General features: G+C 35.9%; 1 protein-coding gene across 1 annotated transcript; it reads left to right on the forward strand.

Annotated features, from left to right (window-relative positions):
- Positions 1-2132: 2132 nt before the first annotated feature.
- LOC110109660 (kinesin-like protein KIN-10A) lies at positions 2133-21329 on the forward strand. The gene is made up of 6 exons (XM_020840844.2): positions 2133-3035; positions 9857-10012; positions 10110-10217; positions 18473-18583; positions 18842-20227; positions 21010-21329. Exons 1-6 carry the CDS (start codon positions 2367-2369, stop codon positions 21178-21180), a joined length of 2601 nt encoding a protein of 866 aa, XP_020696503.1. The 5' UTR covers positions 2133-2366; the 3' UTR covers positions 21181-21329.
- Positions 21330-22065: the final 736 nt, after the last annotated feature.

Here is a 22065-nt window from a genome sequence, read left to right on the forward strand (position 1 = left end):
ACATCTTAATCTGGAGAAAAGCATCCTTCTTATATCCCCTCAAACCACCATTTCCCACAACATCTCTCAAGCCCTCCATATTCACAATTGCTCCACCAAAATTTCCTACTTGAGCATTCCTATCTCTCTAGGAATAACCAAGCTCTCTGATTTTAACCCTTTGATCAAAAAAGTTACTAACTTGCTTTCTAGTTGGAAAGCAAAGCTTCTTTCTTTTGCAGGTAGGTTGCAATACATCAAGTATACCATCTCTAATTTGGTGGCTTACTTGTTAAGAGGCTATATTATTCCAAAAACTATCTTGAAAGCTATCGGTAAAGCCTGCTCTAAGCTCTTATATCATGGAGACTCTCTTTCTAAGCAACTGCACCTTATTTCTTGGAAGAGTGCCACTGAACCTTTCTCTAAGGGTGGGCTGGGTATTGCCTCCTTTCAAGCTCTTAGATCTTCCTTTAATTATGGGACCATTTTAAGGCTATACAACAACGACTCTTTATTGTCTAGCTGGCTTAAAACTAGATACTATCTCCTTGGAAACTCTGCCCCCCGCTTCAGTTCTGGATTTTGGAAGAGTGTTTGTTCCATTGCTGCTCAATTTAAAAGTAAATTCTATTTTTAAGTTTCTTTGGGTTGCCCCATTGCTTCTTTCTGGGATCATTGGTGTTTTAATGATAGCATCTCATCTATGCTCCCTAACCTTGCTTCTAGTATGTCTGGTGATCTGGATACTACCCTTGCGAATTGGATTTCTGGTGACTCTTGGTCACTTTTTGATTCCCTAAGTCAAAGCATTATAGATCTCATTAATACTATTCCTATCTCCTTTACCTGCTCTAAGCATGTTACCTGGGATAATGATGAAAATGCAACCTTTAAGGATTTTTATAATCAGTTTTTTTTACATCTGATCACGATGTTGACTGGTACAATTTGGTTTAGCATAAATATCACTCTATTCGTTACACTGTTTTTACCTGGATGGCTTTTTCTGGTGGACTTAAAACTGTGGATGCTCTGAGATATAGAAATATATATATTGGAGATCAAGTTTGTTCTCTCTGCCATAGTCACTATGAGAATACTTCTCATCTCTTCTTTGAGTGTGACTACTCTTTTCAAGTTTTAACCAAGCTTATACCCCATTTTAATACTTTCAACTTAAGACCCAATATTGCTCAAGCTCTTCATTTTATTGATGGCTTGTCCATCGATTGGGACTGTAAGAATGTGACCCTTCTCATATTTCATGCCACTGTTTACTTCCTTTAGAATGAACGCAACAGTCGCAAATTTAAAGGTAGTGCTGCTTATTCCACCACTTTAATTAAGAAAACTCTAAAGCATTATATCTTAAGCTTGATAAGTGGAAAAGAGGGTACCTGTTAAAAGAGAAACTTCAATTATCTTAATGCTGACAGTGTCGTCTGAGATTATTTGTCTTTGCTTTGCTCTGCTGGAACGTCTTTTACACTTGGTTGGCAGTCTGTTTTTGTTATTCCTCTTCAACTGTGATTCTCTATGGTGGTTTAAGGTGCCTGGTGACTTACGTTTCACGTTTGTTTGGCTATTAATGGATTTTCTGATTTGTTTGTGGCATTTATTTACTGCCCAACCTGTCTGCTGCCTCATTGTTTTCGGTTGCTGGTACTATTACAAGAGTATATATTTTGCTCTTAACGAAATTCTAGTTTGTTGGTGGCATTTTTTTGCTACCCAATCTTCTCGTCGGCTAACAGTGTTCTATGGCTTATGGTGTTGTTGCATGAATATAAGTCTTGGCAGACCCCTTTTCGATTCGGTTGCGGTTGTCGTGGATCAAATTCTATTTTGGCATGCTATATTTTGGGTCATGGACAATGATGACGCCTGATGGTCTTCGGGCAACCAAAGGAGGTTCTGATTTCTTTTAATGATCATACTTGATCATTCTGAGTCCCGACCAGACAGGGTTTCTGTCTGTTTTTTTTTTTTCTCCTTTTCTCTGAGTTGTATTTTTTCGATTATTACCATTTTGTCTTAGCCTCTTTTTGTTGGCTAAGTTATTTTTTGGTGTAATTTTGTAATCCTTGTTCTTTTTATAGAATAGGCTAGCTCTCAATTTTCCAAAAAAAAAATGCAGACGAGTAACAAAAGAGCCGTCGGAATCCCTAACGGTCCACTGCTTTTTCAAACTTCAAAACATCCCTAGCCGGTAATAAATTTAAAAACAAAGCAAAACTCATTTTCCGACTATGCTCTCTCTCTCTCTCACATTGCTCCGTCTATTGCTCCTTTTGCTCGTTGTCTCAAAGAAGCACAAGAATCGTCAAAGGCCCTCAAACCCTCACTAATCTTCTTCAAACAAACATCTCTGATCCATCTCTGCAATGGCTCCCACGCCCTACCAAAAATCCCTTATTCCAAGCTGCCAAACCCCAACAAAAACACCTCAGTCAAAACACCGCCTCAACTTCCCCAACCCGAAAGGCAGCACCTACCCGCATACATCTCTCAATCCTCTCTCCGTAACCCCAACAGAACACCCAGTCGAAGTTATTAGCCGGATCCGCGACCTTCCCGACCGCAAGGACAAATCCTCGTTGTCTTCCTCCGCCTTAGAAATATCCGGCGACGGTCGCTCTCTCCGCGTGCGCTCCGATGTGGGCTACAGGGATTTCAGCCTTGACGGCGTCTCCCTCTCCGAGAACGAGGACCTTGAGGGTTTCTATAGGAGATTCGTGGAGTCGAGAGTCAAGGTGGTGCGATCCGGTGCAAAGTGCACCATCATGATGTACGGCCCAACGGGGGCTGGGAAGAGCCATACCATGTTTGGGGGCCTGAAGGAATCGGGGATCGTGTACATGGCTCTTAAGGATATTCTTGGGGAAGGGGATAGGGATGGTGGCATGGAAGTTGCGGGATTTGGGATTACGTTGTTTGTCCAAGTTGCAGTTCTGGAGATATATAATGAGGAGATTTATGATCTTCTTTCTGGTTGGAATGGTAATGGTGCTGGAACTGATGGGATTGCGCTACCGAAGGGGAGCACTCCCAAGGTGAGTCTTGTTCTTGATTCTTTGCTGTAAGTCAGGGTGATTGTTAATTGTGTTTATTTGATATTTTGCTTCTCAGTAATGCCCTTTTGAGTTGAATGATGTGAGCCCTTATTCGTTTGTGTACGTTTTCCTTAGTTATAACTTTAGGATCATTAGTAGTGCAGATAGTTACTGCTTTGATTACGTTGGAGCGTGACTTTTCTGTTTTTATCAGGAAACTTTTGGTTTTTATCTCATTTGGTTGCTTTAAGTTAAAAATTATGTTTTTTGAAAATAAGAAAATTCTCGAAATCAATTATTTGCTAGGGTGTAGTTAGAAATTAACATCAACTCTACGTCAACCTCCTCAATTTAATGATTTCAATTTAACATTAAAAAAAAATAAAAATTACAAACATTTTTTTGTTCTTGATTTCCTGCTGGAAGTCTGGCGTATTTTCAATAGCTGAAGTTTTGTTCATGATTCCTTGCTGGAAGTCAGGATGTGTGTCACTTGTGTTTCTAAGTAATGCATTTGAGTTGAATATTTGGACCTGTAGGTGCATTTGTTTGTAACCGGAAGCTTCTAGTATTAAGTTTCATTTGGTTGCCTTCAGTTAAAAAATATGTTTTCGGCAATAATAAATTTTCTAAATCAAAATTTTTGTAGGTTGTTCTTAGAAATTAACATGAACTTCATGCTTAAAATAATCTCTTAAATTTAATGATTTTAATATCACAAACAAAATAAGTGAAAAATAAAATATTTTTTTCCCAAAACATGTTCTATCCACAAACTCAAGTGCAGAACTAGTCTTTTTGAGGGTTGGCAAATATATTACTTATGTTAAAAAATGAATAAAATGGAAAATACAATTCAAAATAAAGTCTTGTATTTCCTTATGATTGATAATTTGAATAATAATTATAAGCTTATCAATCTTTTTATGCATTTTTAATAATATTAGATAGAATAAGTCAAATATTTCTTCTTCAATTTATGTTATTTGTCAGCTATTGAGCTATTCATCATAGATTCTATTAATCAATTGATGTGTAACAATTTTCACTTCTATATCAGTAGCAATTGATAAAATTAATATCAAAATAATAGGCCTATAAAGTAAGGGATAGAAATTATCCTTTTTTTTTACTTTAACCATTTCTCTTACAAGATTAGCAATCCCGCTTAAAGATGATATTTTTTTTTAATTACATTTATTCTCTTGCTAAGGCCACTCCAACTTAAAGATCAAACTTTCGTGCAAGATCATTCATCATTGTATGGGGGAAATCATAATTTTTTGGTTTATGGGTCCCTTAACCAATTATGTTCTCTGAAATTTATCCATTTCATTAACGTCATAGCTTCTATTCAAAGGTTGAATTCTAGTGTTAGCTAGATTATTGTCAATATCAATCTCCACTTGTTCTATCCTCTTCAAATATCAATACATTTAAACTATTGCTAGAAAAGTGATTATTATTCTCTCTCAAGTGTTTTTGTATAACTCGCATAAACTAATGTGATAACAAAATGAAATTGAATAATGATATATACAGAAAATAAATGAGTTGAACTAAAAGCTATCATCCTTATACTAATTTTCTTTCAGAAAAAAATGAGTTATCTCAATTGATTGGAATGCTACTTCAAATGTTAAATTTCCTCCCTCAAGCTCTATAATTATAAATATATAATAGTCGTTGCAAATAATAAGAGAAAAATGGGGCAAGGTAAATTTGATAGGAGAGAGAGAGAGAGAAATTTTTAATATAAAATTAAGAGTAGGAAAGTACTGTCATAATCACACTTAAACACGGTCCTTTCAAATAAAATATAATATATAATCAAAAAGAAATTTAAGTTTTAATTGCATTAGGTATTCAAAACTAGCTAAAAAATGTTCTTGAAAATGATATGACCATCCTCTCTCATAAGCTCACCGTTATTTTAGTATAGATTAAGAAGAAAAAGAAGCTAATTAAAGCTTCAACATAAAACTTCTTTCTTTTCTAAAGCTATAGGTTTCATGATTATAAGACTACAAACAAAAAACTTTCTCAGTTTTCCAAAAAAGGAATCAAATTTTGCTAAACAAATTCTCTCTTGCATGCTTCTTTGCAATAAGGCATGGTGGTAGGATCAGGTAGGGGAAGGGTTAAGGGTTTTAATAAAAAAAAAAAGAAATTCAACCTCTATTGTGCATATCATTTTTCCTTATAAAGAAAAATGAGAAGTGAGGACGGGCAATTACCCACCCTAACATATTGGTCCGTCTACCCTTGCACAAACCCACTTGATATGTTAGAATCAAATTAAATTGTCTTATTACTAATGTGTATTGGTTTGAAGCCCTTAGATTAGTAAATTATTAGCTATGGATAACTATGTTCACCTAGTGGCTGAATCAGGATTGAAAGAGAGAGTTGGCAAAATAAAAAAAGCTTACTAAATAAATAAAAATTAGATATTCTACATTTTGAACTAATATAAATAGATACAAAAAGAGAAAATGGCCAAAATGGTCTCTCAACTATTTGTGAGTGATTAAAATAGTCCTTAACTCTTTTGAGAGAACAATATGGTCTAATAACTATTTAAAATGGGACATTTTTTGTCCTAACATCTAATGTTCGAGTTATAAATGCTGTTAAATGTAAGAAAATTTTGATAATTTTTTAATTTAACTTTTATTAAACATAATTTTTTAAGTAATTATAATTTTTTTAAAAAATATTAAATATTTCCTTAATAAAAAATTAATAATAATTTTAGTTTTAATTTCAAAAGTTTTAATCATATTTTATAAAATATGATATTTATTGATTTAGAGAAATAAAATTAAATAGATGTTATTTTCAACTTCGTCACATATATTTTTACTAATCATATTTTATAAAATATGACTAAAACTTTTGAAATTAAAACTTAAATTATTATTAATTTTTTTATTAAAGAAATATTTAATAATTTTTTTAGAAAAATTATAATTATTTAAAAATTACATTTAGAACCATTAACTCAAACATTGGATGTTAGGATAAAGATCGTTCAATTTTAAGGAGTCGAGGGACCAAACTCGTCCCACAAAAGAGTTTTGGATCATTTTGGTCACTCACAAAGAGTTAAGGTACCATTTTGGTCCTTTTCTCAATAAACAAATTTATAAATATGAACATCCTACAAAGTAAAAAAAATAACTTACAATCTAACTATTATATTTAGACATCTGAAATTGTGCTTGACACCTTTTCATTGCATAAAAATCATTTACGATTAATCCTGCTTTAAAACATATTGTACTATCTTCTCAAAATATGCTATCAATGAATTATTTAGAAGAAAATCATCTTCCTTCTTATGTCATAACATTATTCAGACAATCTTAATTGATGAAAATATATTTTTAGTTATTGCAGTCAATCAAAGGATTTCAAGAGCTTTTTTTTTTTTTTTAACTTCAATAATTTCATAAATTATTATCATTAATATATATATGTATCATTGATAATAACTTAAAAAAATTATTAAAGTAAAGAAGAATATATATGATTGATAATAATTTAAATAAATTAATTTAATTATGATATTCATATATAATTAAAATATGATAAATTAATTGATGTTAAGGAATAAATATATGATTGATAACTAGTTTTAAAAATATAATTGATATTAAAAATATAATTATTCATTTAAATTTAAAATGGCAAAATTTTCAATGCAATGTATAATATGTAGAGATTTGCCACAATTTTGGGTGCAATTGCCCCAAGCCTTTTGATGAGGACATCCAACCATGGAGAGTTTACCAGAGACGAGGCCGATGATCTACGGCCATGGTTGCACCGCTTTATTTTTGAGTTATTAGTTGTATTTGATTTGTTGTTGTTTCTTTTTTAGTTTTACCCTCACTTGAGGGAGTAGGTGCTTGTGATCCCAGGGAGCACTTTTGTCTTTTGTTTTGTTTTGTTATTGTAATGGGAAATAATGAATATTATTACAAACAAATTTTTGCACTTGTGCTTGGAAGAGTTGAAAGAGTCATCTTGAGAGTAAAAACCCTAGGTGAGGGCAAAGGGAGCACCCAACCGCAGGAAGCGTCCGGGCTTGTGGTTAACCTTCTTTCTCCACTGCTCCTCCACGAACCACCGGCCAAATCTTCTCGAGAAGCCGCCGGCCAAGCCCTATCCCCTCCTCTTTCACCCTACATGCCGCCGACCATCCATACCTAGCCCCCTAATCCCTCTTCTAACCGCCGGCCAAATCCACGAAATTCCCTCCCCATCCGCCGGCCCTAAGTCTCCTCCCCTCCCTAGCTGTTGGACAAAACCCTAGGCCCATCTCCAATTCCCTAGCTGCCAGCCACCTCCCTTTCCATTGCCTCCAAAATTCAGATTGATTATTCAAAGCCTTCTTATTCGGTACATCTTAAATTAGGAAAGTTTTCAAAATTCAAAATTAAATTCATTTGAATTTGAAATTCTTTCTTAAAATAGGATAAATTATATTAGGAACCTTCCTTTTATCCTCACAATCAAATTTAATTGGAGACCTATCATGATTTTCCTTTCCTTATTTATTAATTCAATTTTGTAAACTCTCTTAAATCCTCCCACATCATCTCCCCACCTCCACACCTGCCGCCCTACCCTCTCTCCTCCAAATAATTCTTCCCTTTAATGCTTCCAACTCAAATTGGAGCCTAGAATTAAATCCCTTTCCCCTCCCCCACCAAATCCTACCTTTATTTCTCTATTCTTTTCCCTCCCAAATTAAATCCACTCAACCTGAGGTTGTTGTCCTATAATTTCAGCAACCTAATCCTTTTGCCATGCTTCCCTTAGTTTCCAAACTTACTGTCCAGTAGCAAATCAAGTGCTGCTCAGAAATTCTTGCAACCTCTCCCTGCTGTCTTGCCATCTGGAAGGTCACCGGTTGCTTTCCAGAAGTCCATAACCTTGTAATTTGATGCCCCTTCATGGATGGCTGATCAAGGGCAAGTTGACATCCTCGAGTCTCCATTCTTCGACGTCAACTTCGAGGTTGACTGAACTGTTGAAGGCTACTTTGAAAGAATTATCTAAGTTTTCCCTTGCCGCCGCTATTGACGAAGAACTCTCTCCCACTCAGTGGTGAATCATTTCGAAAGCTTGATGAATGTGAGCTTCTCCTCCAAGTCTTTGCTTTTCTAAGTTTTCCCTTTAATTGTGACATCATAAAGGTTGTGTAATCTATCTCCGCTTAGCCAAACCACAAGAGTGTGAGTGAGTGGATCCTAGTAGTGTCTAATCTAAATGTTAATTTAGGGATTTCCTTTGAAAATTCCCCGTGTTATACTAAGCTTGATTAGAACTGATTATTCATGATTCTAAGTCTTTTCATGTAATTTGGCCTAGGTTTAGCTCACATCCTTCTTGTTTTCAAGATTTATTTAAAATCGCCTATAGTAAATTTAATTATTGTTGTTCTAATTTAAAATGCGTGTAATCTCAAACATTGCATACTTACCTACGCATTTAGTTCTACATCACCTTTCCATGATTCTACCATTGTGTGCATGTAGATGTGTAGAACCAATGAGGTTGTATTACACAACAGTATGTTACAGCCTCATTAGTTTGGTGCACATACCTAGGAGTAATGCGATCTCTGGCCATATTGCCATCAAGCATCTGCACACCAATTTTTTTTATAGAACTTTATATTGCTGGGGTTGTTCCGAGTTTGGTTTTGTGATTCCAGCCACTATTTTTTTCTACAAGGCCGGAGAATTCTGAGAGAAAATTTCTATGCATTTCTGTTGAGCCTTACATTTTTTTTTTCTAACTTTAACTTTTTTTGCTTGAGAATTGCTGCTTTTTGGCAAAATAAATGGCAAAGTCTACATTTACTGGCTGAAACAAGTAATCCATGATATTTAGCTTATTTTACTTATCCAAAAGTTAGTGTTATCGTAAGTCGGCTGAAATTTGTAGTTATCTAATAGAATTTCCTTCCTGTTTATTCGTATAAGTTGCTATTTTTTGCCAGTATGACAATACAGGATATTGCTTTTTTCACAAGAATATACAAAAGAAGATCAGAGCCTTAATTATTGCCTGAATGCTATTCATATTTCATCTATGTACATCAGTTAAGCACAGCATCCACTTGTGTTCTCTCCACTCTAAAAAACTGGTATTTCTACCATTTTTTTCCCTACAAATTCTTTGTACTGTGTTTAGTGCATATTTGATAATACATAATGGAATGAGCAGAGGGACACTTATTTTATTGCTCGTGATCATGTTAATTTTTTTCCCCGATTTATTTTCTGCATTCTGATGTAGTGTTTTCTGACAGTAAAATTCTATTGAAAAAGTTCATTTTGAAAACTTGTCTGCTGCACTTGAACTTGCCCCATTTACTTAATTTCTCTCACTTCGCTGCAACTTTCTAGACATTCACCTGCATTTTCTGCAATGGTATTGACTTTATTGACTTCGCTTCCTTTCACTTCGTAACAAAATATGGCGAATTTTATAATCAAAATTGTTCTTTGTCTATACATAACGTGCTTTTCAACTGTATCTGCAGGTTATTATTAACCTGATTTGTTAGAAAGACCTTTGCTACTGAATATCAAGTTGTGGCATAGGTTATCGTCTTTGATTTTTTGGGCTTTGTCAATTTAGCGTTTGTTTTCTCTTTATCTATTAATGCCCATGTAATGATGATACTTCATTCTCCGATTTTTTTTGCAAAAGAAGGTAAATAATCAGTTGGTTAAATAACCACATTATCTTACTATTTTTGTTCATAAGAATTATCTGTTCAAACTACTGTCGCTACACAGGCAAGACTGGAAGTGATGGGAAGAAAGGCAAAGAATGCAACTTATATATGCGGAAATGAAGCTGGGAAAATATCTAGAGAAGTTGCAAAAGTTGAGAAACGTAGGATTGTTAAAAGCACTTTGTTGAATGAAAGAAGTTCTCGAAGCCATTGTGTGGTCAGTTCATTAACTTTTTTCTTTGTACCCTTTAAAAGATACAAAATTTATCTTCAAGTTGTTGCATATTAGTTGCTCTCCTGAAATTTTCTTGCAGATCATCTTGGATGTACCATCTGTTGGAGGAAGGCTTATGCTTGTTGACATGGCTGGCTCCGAGAATATAGAGCAAGCAGGCCAAGCTGGATTTGAGGCAAAGATGCAGGTAAACTTAATTTTTCTTTCCAATCTTTGTTCATTATGTAGAATTTTTTTGAATTACTCCGCTTTTTATTTTTATTCTATGTTTACATAGCTTTTATTTTAAGAAAGTAATTTGCGATGTAAAGAAATTAGTATTTAATGATTTATAGAATAGATTAGATACTATTAAGGGCAGCAAAAATGTATGTATAAGTTAGTCAAGCAAAGAGATAGAAGAAGGATCTAGTTCAATTGAAGTGCATTAAATATAAAGATCAAAAAGCGTTTTTTTTAGAAGAGGATATTCAACATAGGTGGATGAGATATTTCGATAAGCTTTTTAGTAAAAATTGTGAAAAAACGATTGACTTTAGTGGCTTTAGCAATCTAAATGAAAATAAAGAATTTTATTTTTATTTTTATATTAGTAAAAATGAAGTTGGAGAGGCTTTACAAAAAATGAAGTGTTGAAAATTATTGTGACCTAATGATATTATAATAGAGGTGTGGAAACACTTACGAGCTCAATGACATTCCTAGCTTACTAAACTTTTTAATTGCCCAATGAGTTGAGGAGTTTGTTGGTTCTAATTTTTAAGATAAAGATGTTGCACAAGAATGTGCAAATTATAGATGAATTAAGTTAATGTGTAACAATTATAAGAGAGAGTAATTGAGCTAAGGTTGCAATGTGATACTAATATTTCTCAAAACCAATTTGGATTCATACCGAGGTCTACTATGGAAGCTATACATATGTTAAAAAGGTTTAATGGAGATGTATAGAGAGTTTAAGGAGGATCAACATATGATATTTATAGATTTACATAAAACATATTATAAAGTTCCAAGAGAAGTGCTCTAAAGAGTTTTAGAAAAAAAAGGAGTTAATAATGCTTATATTGAAGTCATTAAGGTTATATGTACTAGAGTTATTACTTATGCTCAAACCCAAGGTGGGTTGACCTAGTATTTTCCAATTTTAGTTGGATTACTTAAAAGATTAGTTTTAAGCTCATATATTTTTGATTTGGTTGTGCATGTTCTTATTGGATATTTGCAAAGTATGTACCATGCTGTATGCTTTTTGTTGTGATGTTCTTCTTGCTAATAAAACTAGAGAGGGAGAAGAAAAAAAACTTGAATTATGGACGTTAACCATGGAGTCAAAAGGTTTTCTTTTGAGTACATCTAAATCAGAATACATGGAGTGTAATTTTTGTAGTAATATATCTACTGGTGAGATTGTAACATTGGGCGATCAATTCATTAAAAGAGAGCATGTTTTAGATATCTTTGGTTTATTTTTCAAAGTGATGGGGATGTTATTTGTAGAATTCAAGTTTGATGGTTGAAGTTGAGGAATGCATTAAGTCTATTGTGTGATAGAAATGTGCCCATCAAACTTAACGAAAATTTTTATAAGATGGTGGTGAGACCTACAGTGCTTTGTGGCTCAAAATGTTGGTCAGTAAAAGAGAAGCATAAAATTATGTTAAGTGTTGCAGAGATGAGGATGCTCAATTGAATGATTAGTTTAACACTTTGAGATAGAATGCAAAATGAGTATAATACGTCTTTCACCACAAAAATCAACGAACAACAATAAATTTCAGCAAAATAATAGAATTTTATTGCTAGGAAATCAATAACAAGAAGCAAGATACAATTGATGAGAGGAGGATCCTCTCTCCCAAACCCTAGACGCTGCTAGGATCCCTCACAAAAGAAAACTACAACACTCAAGACAAAATTATGCATAAGAATAAAATAAACCCTACTATGGACATAAATAGGCTTTCTCCCTCCTTCCTAAATCAGCCCCTTCCTAATACATCTCCCTCATTAATTTGAAAATTATGTTATGTGTTACAGAGATGAGGATGCTCAATTGAATAATTGGTTTTACACTTTGAGAGAGAATGAAAAATGAGTATGATACATCTTGTACCACAAAAATCTACGAACAATAATTAAATTTCAGTAAAATAATAGAATTTCATTGCTCGAAAATCAAATAACAAGAAGCAAGATACAATTGATCATCTTTTGAGAGGAGGATCTTCTCTACCAAACCCTAGATGCTGCTAGGATCCTTGACAAAAGAAAACTATAACACTCAAGACAAAATTCTGCATAAGAATAAAATAAACCCTACTATGGACTTAAATAGGCTTTCTCCCTCCTTCCTAAATCATCCCCCTTCCTAATATATCTCCCTTATTAATATGAAAATAATTCAATTAGGAAAGGATTTCCTAATTCAGTCTGCTTTCTAAGATATCTCCATCCTTAATTTGAAAATAATTAAATTAGGAAATAATCTCATTAGGAATAATTTTCCTAATTTATTTCCTCCTAATATAATTAATTAATACCCTGCTTGGCCCCACCCCCTTAACCTTCTTTTTGCCTTGTTCAACCCTGTCGTACTAATACTCCCCCCCCCCACTCCCCCCCCTCTTAAAAGTTCCACCTTATCCTCAAGGTGGAATACAGGAAACTGCTGCTGAATAGTTTGGTAATCCTTCCACGTGACCTCATGCTATGGTAGGTGTTCCCACCTGATCAACACCTCTTTTCTTCCTTTTAATCCCTGACGCACTCCTTTGACCTTTAATGGTTACATTAACACCTCCATGTCGTTCGTCAATGTCAGGTGAAGTAAAGAAGATGGAGTATGCTCTCATATCGCCCATCGCAACTGGGATACATGAAACACCGAGTGGATGGCTGACAATGGTGGTAACAGTAGGCGATAAGCCATGGCCCCGATGCTCTCCACTATCTCGGAAGGACCAAAATTTCTGGGTGATAACTTATCATTCTGCCTTTGTGCCAAAGATTTCTATCTGTAGGGGCAGAGCTTCACATAAACTATTTCCCCTACTTTAAACTGAATGCCCCTCCTTAGTGCATCTTCTTTCGTTTTCATAATTTGCTAGGCTCTCAACAAATGCCCTTTTAGTTCTACCAATATTCAGTTTCTGTCCTTCAAATACTGCTCTACTGAAGCCACCAATGTGCTACCATGTTCATAATATATCAAGTGCAGTGGATCTCTTCTATATAATTGTCTGAATGGTGTGATTTGAGTTGCTAAATGATAGGAAGTGTTATACCAATATTCTGCCCATGCCAATCATTTTGCCCACAACCTGGGTGTGTCTAATATAAAGCACTGTAGATAAGTTTCCACACTAAGATTGACCACCTTTGTTTGCCCGTCGGTTTGAGGATGATAAGAAGTGCTTCTTTTTGGAATGATCCCCTGCATCTTGAACAACTCTTTCCAGAACTGGCTTAGAATGATCCTATCTCAATTCGAAACGATCGATTCTGGTATCCCATTTAATTTCACCACCTCTCTAATGAAAACCATCGCTATTGATACTGCAGTACACGGGTGGCGAATGGAAATAAAATGGGCATACTTATTTAGTTGATCCACTACCACCATAATCACAGTGTATCCTTCTAACTTTGGCAACCCTTCAATGAAATCCATGATCACCTCTTCCCACACCTTTTCTGGCAAAGCTAATGGCTGGAGGAGCCCTCCTTGAGACATTGCTAAATACTTGTGCCTTTGACATATGTCACAGCTAACCACCATCTTCTCAACATCCTTCTTTATTCCCTCCCAATACAACTCTACAGATAGCTGACGGTATGTTTTTTGGCCCCCCACATGCCCCTCAATAGCCATACCATGGAACTCGTGGAGTAAGTAGGGAATGCAAGAAGAGGTCTTTGGAAGCACAAAGCACCCCTCATGAAGCAACTTCTGTCCCACTACTGATTATCCTGGATGGTTGTCCATTTTTCCTGCGCGTTCTAGTCAACCACCAAAGGCACGTACGATGCCATCATCTAGGGTGCCCATGCACCAAGATAACCCATCTGCTACTTTGTTTTCTACTTCGGGTCGGTATTGGATTTCAAAGTCATAACCCAATAACTTGGAAAGACACCTCTGATATTCTTCAGTGACCATTCTCTGCTCCAACAAATATTTCAAACTTTTATGGTCTGTACTGATGATGAAATATCTTCCACGGAGATTCTGTCGCCATTTCTGATGGTTAGCACAATTTCCATCAATTCCCTCTCGTAGATTTATTTGAGCCTGGCTCGGGCCATCAACACCTGACTAAAATAGGATGCTGGCCTCTGGTTCTGCATAAGTTATGCTCCTAGCCAAAAACCCGAGGTGTCTATCTGCACAATAAAATACTAGCTAAAATCTAGAAGGGCTAAGACTTGCATAGTGGTCAAAGCTTTTTTCAACTCCTCAAAAGCCTGGATGGTCGATTCTCCCCTCTTGAAGTTGTCCTTCTTGAGTTGTTCTGTCAATGGCCTTGCAATTGATCTGTATCCTTTCACAAATTTTTTATAGTAACCGGTGAGTCCCAATAATCCTTTTAGTTCTTTCAGATTTTTGGGTATGGGCCATCTAAGAATGGCCTCAATCTTACTCTAGTCCACTGTAACTCTCTCTTAAGATATTACATGCTCCAAGTACTCCACTCTGGGCTAGACAAACAAACATCTCTTCTTATTGGTATATAAGGAGCGCTCCCATAAGGACGACAACACAACTCCTATATGCTCCAAATGCTCCCCTTTGGACCTACTATAAACCAATATATCATAAAAAAAAACTAACACAAACCTTTGTAAGTAGGTCTAGAATATCCTGTTCATTAGGGATTGGAAGGTGGCCAGTGCGTTACTGAGGACAAACGACATCACCAAAAACTCATAACGCCCTTCGTGTGTCCGAAAAAGCTATCTTATGGATATCTTATGGTCACATTCTAATTTGATGATATCCATATTTCAAGTTGATCTTGGAAAATATTACAGATCTATGCAACTCATCTAACAACTCATCGATGATCGGTATGGGAAACTTGTTTGATATTGTTTTCTTATTTAAAGCACGATAGTCTATGCAGAACCTTCAGCTCCCATCCTTCTTCGTCACCAACAATACAAGACTTGGGAAGAGGCTTACACTAAGCCTGTTGATTTCAACTCCAAGTATCTCCTGAATCAGTTTCTCAATCTCATCCTTTTAGATCTTGGGGTATCGATAGGGCCGAACATTAATGGGGGAAACTCCCTCCTTCAAAACAATAGAGTGCTCGTGTTCCCGTGGGTGTGGCAGTCCTTGGGGAAGCTGGAATACCTCCTTGACATGTTGAAGCAAGGGCTTGAAATTGTCGGGAATGTCTTCTCTACCCTTTGTCTCTTCTCCCTCAAGATTTTGGAGCTCCACCAAGAATCCCCCTCCTTGCCCTTGAAAGGCACGAACCATGGTTTTCAACGAAACCATTGCATTTAATAAGTTGGGGTCTCCCTTAATTACCACCCTTCTCCCCTCTACCTAAATCTCCAAAGCAAAGCCTTCTAGTTCAGCTTGGCCTCCGCCAAAGTATGTTTCCATTTCAATACTTCCTATTTCCAAGGGAAGGAAATCCTCCCTGATATGGATCCCTTGCTGCTCTACCACCAAACTTTGACATATCCCTTTGCTCCTCTCTACTTTTCTTATTCTTATCATCACTCCAAATCCTCCCGTGTCTACAAGTTTCAGCCCTAGTTTTTCTACCACCGGGTTTGCTATAAAGTTGTGGGTAATGCCCCGTTTTCCACTAGGCTTCCACAGCCTCTCCTCCTATATGTCCCCTTACCTTCATAGTGTGATTTGTGGTGAACCCCACTATAGAGTTCATTGAAACTTTTGTCACCTCCAAATGCACGAGCTCCTCTTCCTCATCTTCCTCCTTCAATTCCTCTTCTTCATCGCCTCTTCCTCATCACACACATTGAGAACCTGTAATGTGCGATTTTTACACTTATGTCCTGGTGTAAATTTCTCATCACATATGAAACATAGCCCTTTTGCTCTCTTGTCTTGTAATTCAGTCTCAGCCAGCCTCTTTAAATCTCCTCTTAGTCGGGTTCCCGAACTGCCCTCCTTTGACATCACCCTTTTAATTGGTACGGTCTGCACCGTAGGTACCAGGAAAGTAGTAGTCGTGTGGTAAGAGCCTCCTCCACTGCCTCCTTTACTACTCTTATTTAGTGACTTCTTATTCTCAATCATCTGTGCTAACTCCATCACCTCTCCCAGATCCTGGGGCCTTGCCACTCGTACCGCTTCTCTCAACTCTGGTTTGAGGCCTTTCATGAATTTGCTCTCCAATATTGCCTCTAATAACCTTTCTATACGTCCTGACATAAGCTCAAATATTTTTCGATACTCCATTACAGTGCCCTCTTGTGACAAGGCAAAGAATTGCTCATAATAATTCCCATCCTGTTGGACTTGAAAGCGCTCCAGCAAGCATTCTCTGAACTCATCCCATAAATGGATTAGATACCTTGTCTCTCGCCATTGGTATGATGACAGTGCTTTTCCTTCCAGAGATTGGGTGGCGACCATCAGTCTCTCATCTTCTGTCAACCCGTTCACTATAAAATATTTCTCCACTCTGTATATACACCCGTGTGCGTCATCTCCTTCAAATACAAGTATTTTCGTCTTCCTAATCTTCTGATCCCCTCCGCCCCAATGTACCCCTTCTTCCCCCCATACCTCCTATGGCACTAGCATGGTGGTCCCTCCACTATTCCCCATTTTCCCTTCTTCGTTTATATCCCCTTCTTCCTCCAAATCCAGCCCGCCTGCCCTCTTCTTCGTATTCCCTCCTTCCTACATACTCCCTACCCATCCCCCTTCTCGGAATAGGCTCCAAGTGGGGTGTTTCCTCCTTCGAAATTTCCTCCTCCTTGTCTTCCCTCCGTATCTCATCTTCCTGATTTCTTTTTGCTCTCGACGGAACCTTTTAAGTATAAAGCTCATCATTTCCTCCGTGTTCCCAAACCTTTCTTCTATCGTTGAAATACATTCATTTATTGATCCCACTTTTGCTCGTAGTTTTCCTACTTCCTCCTCCAACCTTTCTTCCAACGCTTCAACTCTTTTTTCGGCCATTGGTACCCGAATCAAGGTCTTCCCGGTGAAAAAAAAGCAACTTTGACTTGATTATGCCCTCCAAACAGCAGAAATCAGCAGATGTTAAGGAAGATCGCAGCAGAAATCAACAACAAAAACTTGGATTTTTGTCCAAGAATATGCACTGATACAAATTTGATAGCTCTTGCACGACAAAAATCAACGAACAATGGTAAATTTCAGTAAAATAATAGAATTTGATCGCTAGGAAATCAAATAACATGATGCAAGATAGAATTGATCCTCTTTCGAGAGGTTCTTCTCTCCCAAACCTTAGATGTTGTTAGGATCCCTCACAAAAGAAAACTGCAGTACTCAGACAAAATTCTTCATAAGAATAAAATAAATCATACTATAGACTTAAATAGGCTTCCTCTCTCCTAAATTAGCCGCCTTCCTAATATATCTCCCTCATTAATTTGAAAATAATTTAATTAGAAAAGAATCTTTTTAGGAAAGGATTCTCTAATTCAAACCCCTTCCTAATATATCTCACAACTTAATTTAAAAATAATTCAATTAGGAAATGATCTCATTAGATAAGGTTTTCCTAATTTATTTCCTCCTAATGTAATATATTAATTCCTTGCAGGACCCTACCCCCTTAACCGTCTTTCTTGCCTTGTCATGCCCTACCTTATCAGAGTATATACATGAAAAGATTGGAGTAGCTCCATTACAATAATAATATCAAGCCTTTATTCCACTACATGTGAATTAACACAATGTATTATGGGATTTGTGTCATGATTATTCAACAAGTTTTTTGCTGGTTGTCGACTATCTAACAAAACCTTCCAGTTCTCTTTCGGGGCTTCAGTCGCCTTAGATGGTTTGGTCACAAAAAATATCAATCTTCTGATGACCCGGTTAGGAGAGTAGATGTATTAGATTTAGCGCATGTTAACAAAAGTAGTGGTAGGCCAAAAAGGGCTTGGTTAGAAAGTATTAGAAATAACCTATTTTATTATATTTAAATGAGAATTTGACTCTTAATAGGACACAATGGAAAAAAAATGTAGCCAACCACATCGTGTGATAAATGCTTAATAATGTTATTGTTGTTATCGTTTACATAACTTTTGTTTACCACTTTTAGTTTTCCTCATTTATTCATGTTATAAAAAATGGTTGTATTATATAGTATATAACTAAACTGTTTCTTGTATTTTTATAGCTCATTGAATTTGTAGTTTTTATCATACAAAAATTTCTTTTCCAGCTTCGATATCTAATGATTACTTTTTTAGACGGCAAAAATCAACCAAGGAAATATAGCATTGAAAAGGGTCGTCGAGTCCATTGCCAACGGAGATTCCCACATTCCTTTCCGAGACAGCAAATTAACAATGCTTTTACAGGTTAAAATTGCGGAAAAAATTGTATCAATATATGCTGATCAAAATTTTTGTTCAGGAAGGGCTTTAAAATCCTTGGATTTGCTTTAAGATGGTGCAATATATAATTTGTATTTCACCATCTCAAAGGAAATTCAAGGGATTTAAATCTCATCCTAATCATTACTGGATAGGTACCTGACACAATTTTGTTTTTCTGCAAATTGGCACATTCATGTACTTTTCCGATGAAGTAATATTATAAGTACTATTTTTATGTAGGATTCGTTTGAAGATGACAAATCAAAAATTCTAATGATTCTGTGTGCAAGTCCTGATCCCAAAGAGATGCACAAAACTATTGCAACTCTAGAATATGGGGCAAAGGCAAAGTGCATTGTCCGTGTTGCTCACATGCCAACTCCCAGGGATAAGCTAAGCAGTGAAGATTCTTCAGCACTACTAAGATCAAGAATTGTGGCAATGAACCAGTTCATTTACAATCTACAGATAGAGAACAAGCTAAAAGACAAGGAATTCAACAAAGTTCAAAGAGAGCTTTTGCGTAAAGAGGAAGAAATACTAGGACTTCAATCTAAGCTTGAGCTCATTGAAGGAATGGGAGCAGCAGAAAAAGAAGAAGAGATCAAGTGCCTGGTCAATGAGAGGACTCAGGCCTTGAGTCTTGAACTTAAGGAAATGGAGAAGAGAATGCATCAACAAGAAGAGGAACTCCACTTTTTAAGGAAGCAATTAGAGGGAATGGAATCTACTAAATGTGAATTGCATTCACCGGACAGGGATGGTGTGAAATTTGTAAAACGACTGGCTGAAATGTGCGTAGAAGATCAGGGAATGGAGAAATCAATGGAGTTGGATATGGGCGATCTACAACCTGTTCATGATATTACGGAAATAATAAAGGAACAGAATTGTCCAAATTTGATACCTTTCAATAGCTTTCAACAGGATTGTAACAATTCTAGTATAGAAGAGGATGTTGGCTTTCATAAGCCTAAGTTTTTCCCGGATATGGTTTGCCTGAGCACTATATTTGAGAGGGACGATGAAGGGGAAGATAGAAAAAGCATGGACGAAGAAGTTGGTAAAGATGTGGAGAAGTGCATAGGACTTAATGTAGCCTTAATATCAAAGAACCTAACTGAAGATCCGAATGGGCTACCTGATGTAGATAATGAAAAGGATTCTGACTCTACTAGAAGAACAAGAATTCAGAATATATTCAGGCTTTGTGGTAACCACAGAGAATTAGCACAACAAGCCCCGGTTCCAACTCCCATGAACAGAAAACCAAAAGATGCAACCATGCAATCTTCTCCTTTATCTCAGTGCAAGGAGTTAATCACCAAAGAAATCCATTCAGTGGAGTTTGTACTTCAGCCAAAGCCTAGTGAAAACTCTATATCAAGGCTGAGCGCATGTGAAAGGGAAACGGAGTCAAAAGAGAACAAAGAACCAATAGGAGTCGAGGCAGCAGATATGATGAATGTTTATGTAAGATGGGAGGCATCAAAGGAGCTCTCACGAAATATGATTATGAAACTTTCGGTCTTAAGGAATTCTACCCTGAGTGATTTGCGGAAGCTAATTGAAACTCATCTTGAGGAATCCAGCAAAAACCAGACATTCACTTTTCTGCTGCTCGCGGTAACCTCATTGTCCTTTTCAAAGTTCCGTTTGTATTACTTCTTCACTTAGCATTATCATGGAATCTCTTAGAGATCTTAACTTCGTTTGCTTCTTAATCATTCAGCCGTATAACAAAAGCATGTTTTCAAAATTTTTGAGGCTTGACCTGTATTAAATAATATGACAACACTAGTTTCAATGATTCATTCATTAAAATGGCCTCTTTGTCACACATGGAACAATTGGTATGGGAAGCCTCTTTGCCTATGTCAGTTTTCCCATATGTTTACTAATTTCTAGCAGTTATAATGTGATGTTCTAATTAGTGAGCTTATTAGATCTTCCACTCCAGATTACATCATCATCTCACACCCTTCATTTGCAAGAACCTTAAAATCTTTATCTATACCTATGTTCTATTTCCTTACAGCTCCGATGCTTACAACATATAACAACATACAACAACAACAAGTCTTTATCCCACTACATGGCTTCAGATCTTCCCCCAACATCAAGCTCCGATGCTTGTGCGACAAAAATTATAAATGGCCAAAATGCATTAATTCCTATTTCTTAAGTAAATCTCATTCCCTATTAGTTCACATTGGAACTAAACACCTAATAGCTAATTGCGCAATAAGTGTTGAAATGATGAATGGTATACCTTAAGATTTCATTTCGTTTCTCCTACATTACTTCAATTCAAACAAAATCCTTTACTCTTCCCAGACTTCCAGTAACCTTGAGATTATAAGTAATTTTAAAATCTTAACACTATGTCTTGTCTGTTGTTTTTACAGGATCCCTTGGGAGCTCCTGTTCCAATGGAAAAGGAAGCTACAGTTTTTGTTAGTAAATTGCCAATTTGCAACAATCAGCTAAATAGTCACCTTGCATGTCTACGTCCTACCAAAAATACCGTTCAATGGCCGAATCAGTTTCCTTTCAGTTCATTGGAGAACACTATTTGACTTCATGGAATTAATGAATTGAATGTTTGAATTAATAACTCTGTATAACTATAAAAATATTTTTGTTTTTCCTATTTTTGTTACTCTTTTTGTATGCTTGGGCTCCAAAAAGATTTCTTGCACTTCACCTGCATTTGTGAATTGTGAGTTTTTTTTTTTCTCTCTTTTTTATGAATTGCTTTCTTTTCTTGCTTTGCAATTGAGTATCTCTAATTGATGCGTCTATTGTAAAATTTAACAAGTATTATACTTGTTTTGTGACGGTCTTTTCTGTAAAAGATACCGACTGCTTAAATTTTGTTGTATGGAACAATAGATCTGGGGAAGTCCTTAGATTATTTTCGTATTTTACACATAAGAAGCATCTCAAACTCTTAACAATGTACCGCTCCATTCTTTTTTTTTTTTTTTTTTTTTTTGAAGGAATGTAAATTGCATTAAAAGCAGGAAATAAAAACCCTAATACAAACTAGAAAGGAAATAAAACTAAGAGTTCCTAATCCAAACAAAAGGATAGGAATCTTATTGAAGAAATTATTTGTCAAAATAAAATTATCATAATGAAAATGAGATCCCATATTTCTTACTTTAAATCAAATGGGTTGATGGTGATACCAAATATTTAACAACTTAAAAAGTTGATTAGTATCACAGAGTCCCCAAATAGATAAAAAGTGAAAGTAGTAAAAATCTCAAATATCATTACTATAATTCAATTATGCAAATATATATAAAAAAAAAAACTACTCATAAAAAAAAAAAACTAAAAATTCAACTTTATCATCAGCAATCTCGCCAAAGGAAAAGTCTTCAAATATATCCGAAGCAGTAGATTCCCCATCTGTCTCCAAATTAGAGCCAGGAACAGCCACTGAAGACTCCACA

This window comes from Dendrobium catenatum, unplaced genomic scaffold (genome assembly GCF_001605985.2).
Source record: "Dendrobium catenatum unplaced genomic scaffold, ASM160598v2 fragScaff_scaffold_59, whole genome shotgun sequence".
Classification (NCBI taxonomy): Eukaryota; Viridiplantae; Streptophyta; class Magnoliopsida; order Asparagales; family Orchidaceae; genus Dendrobium; species Dendrobium catenatum.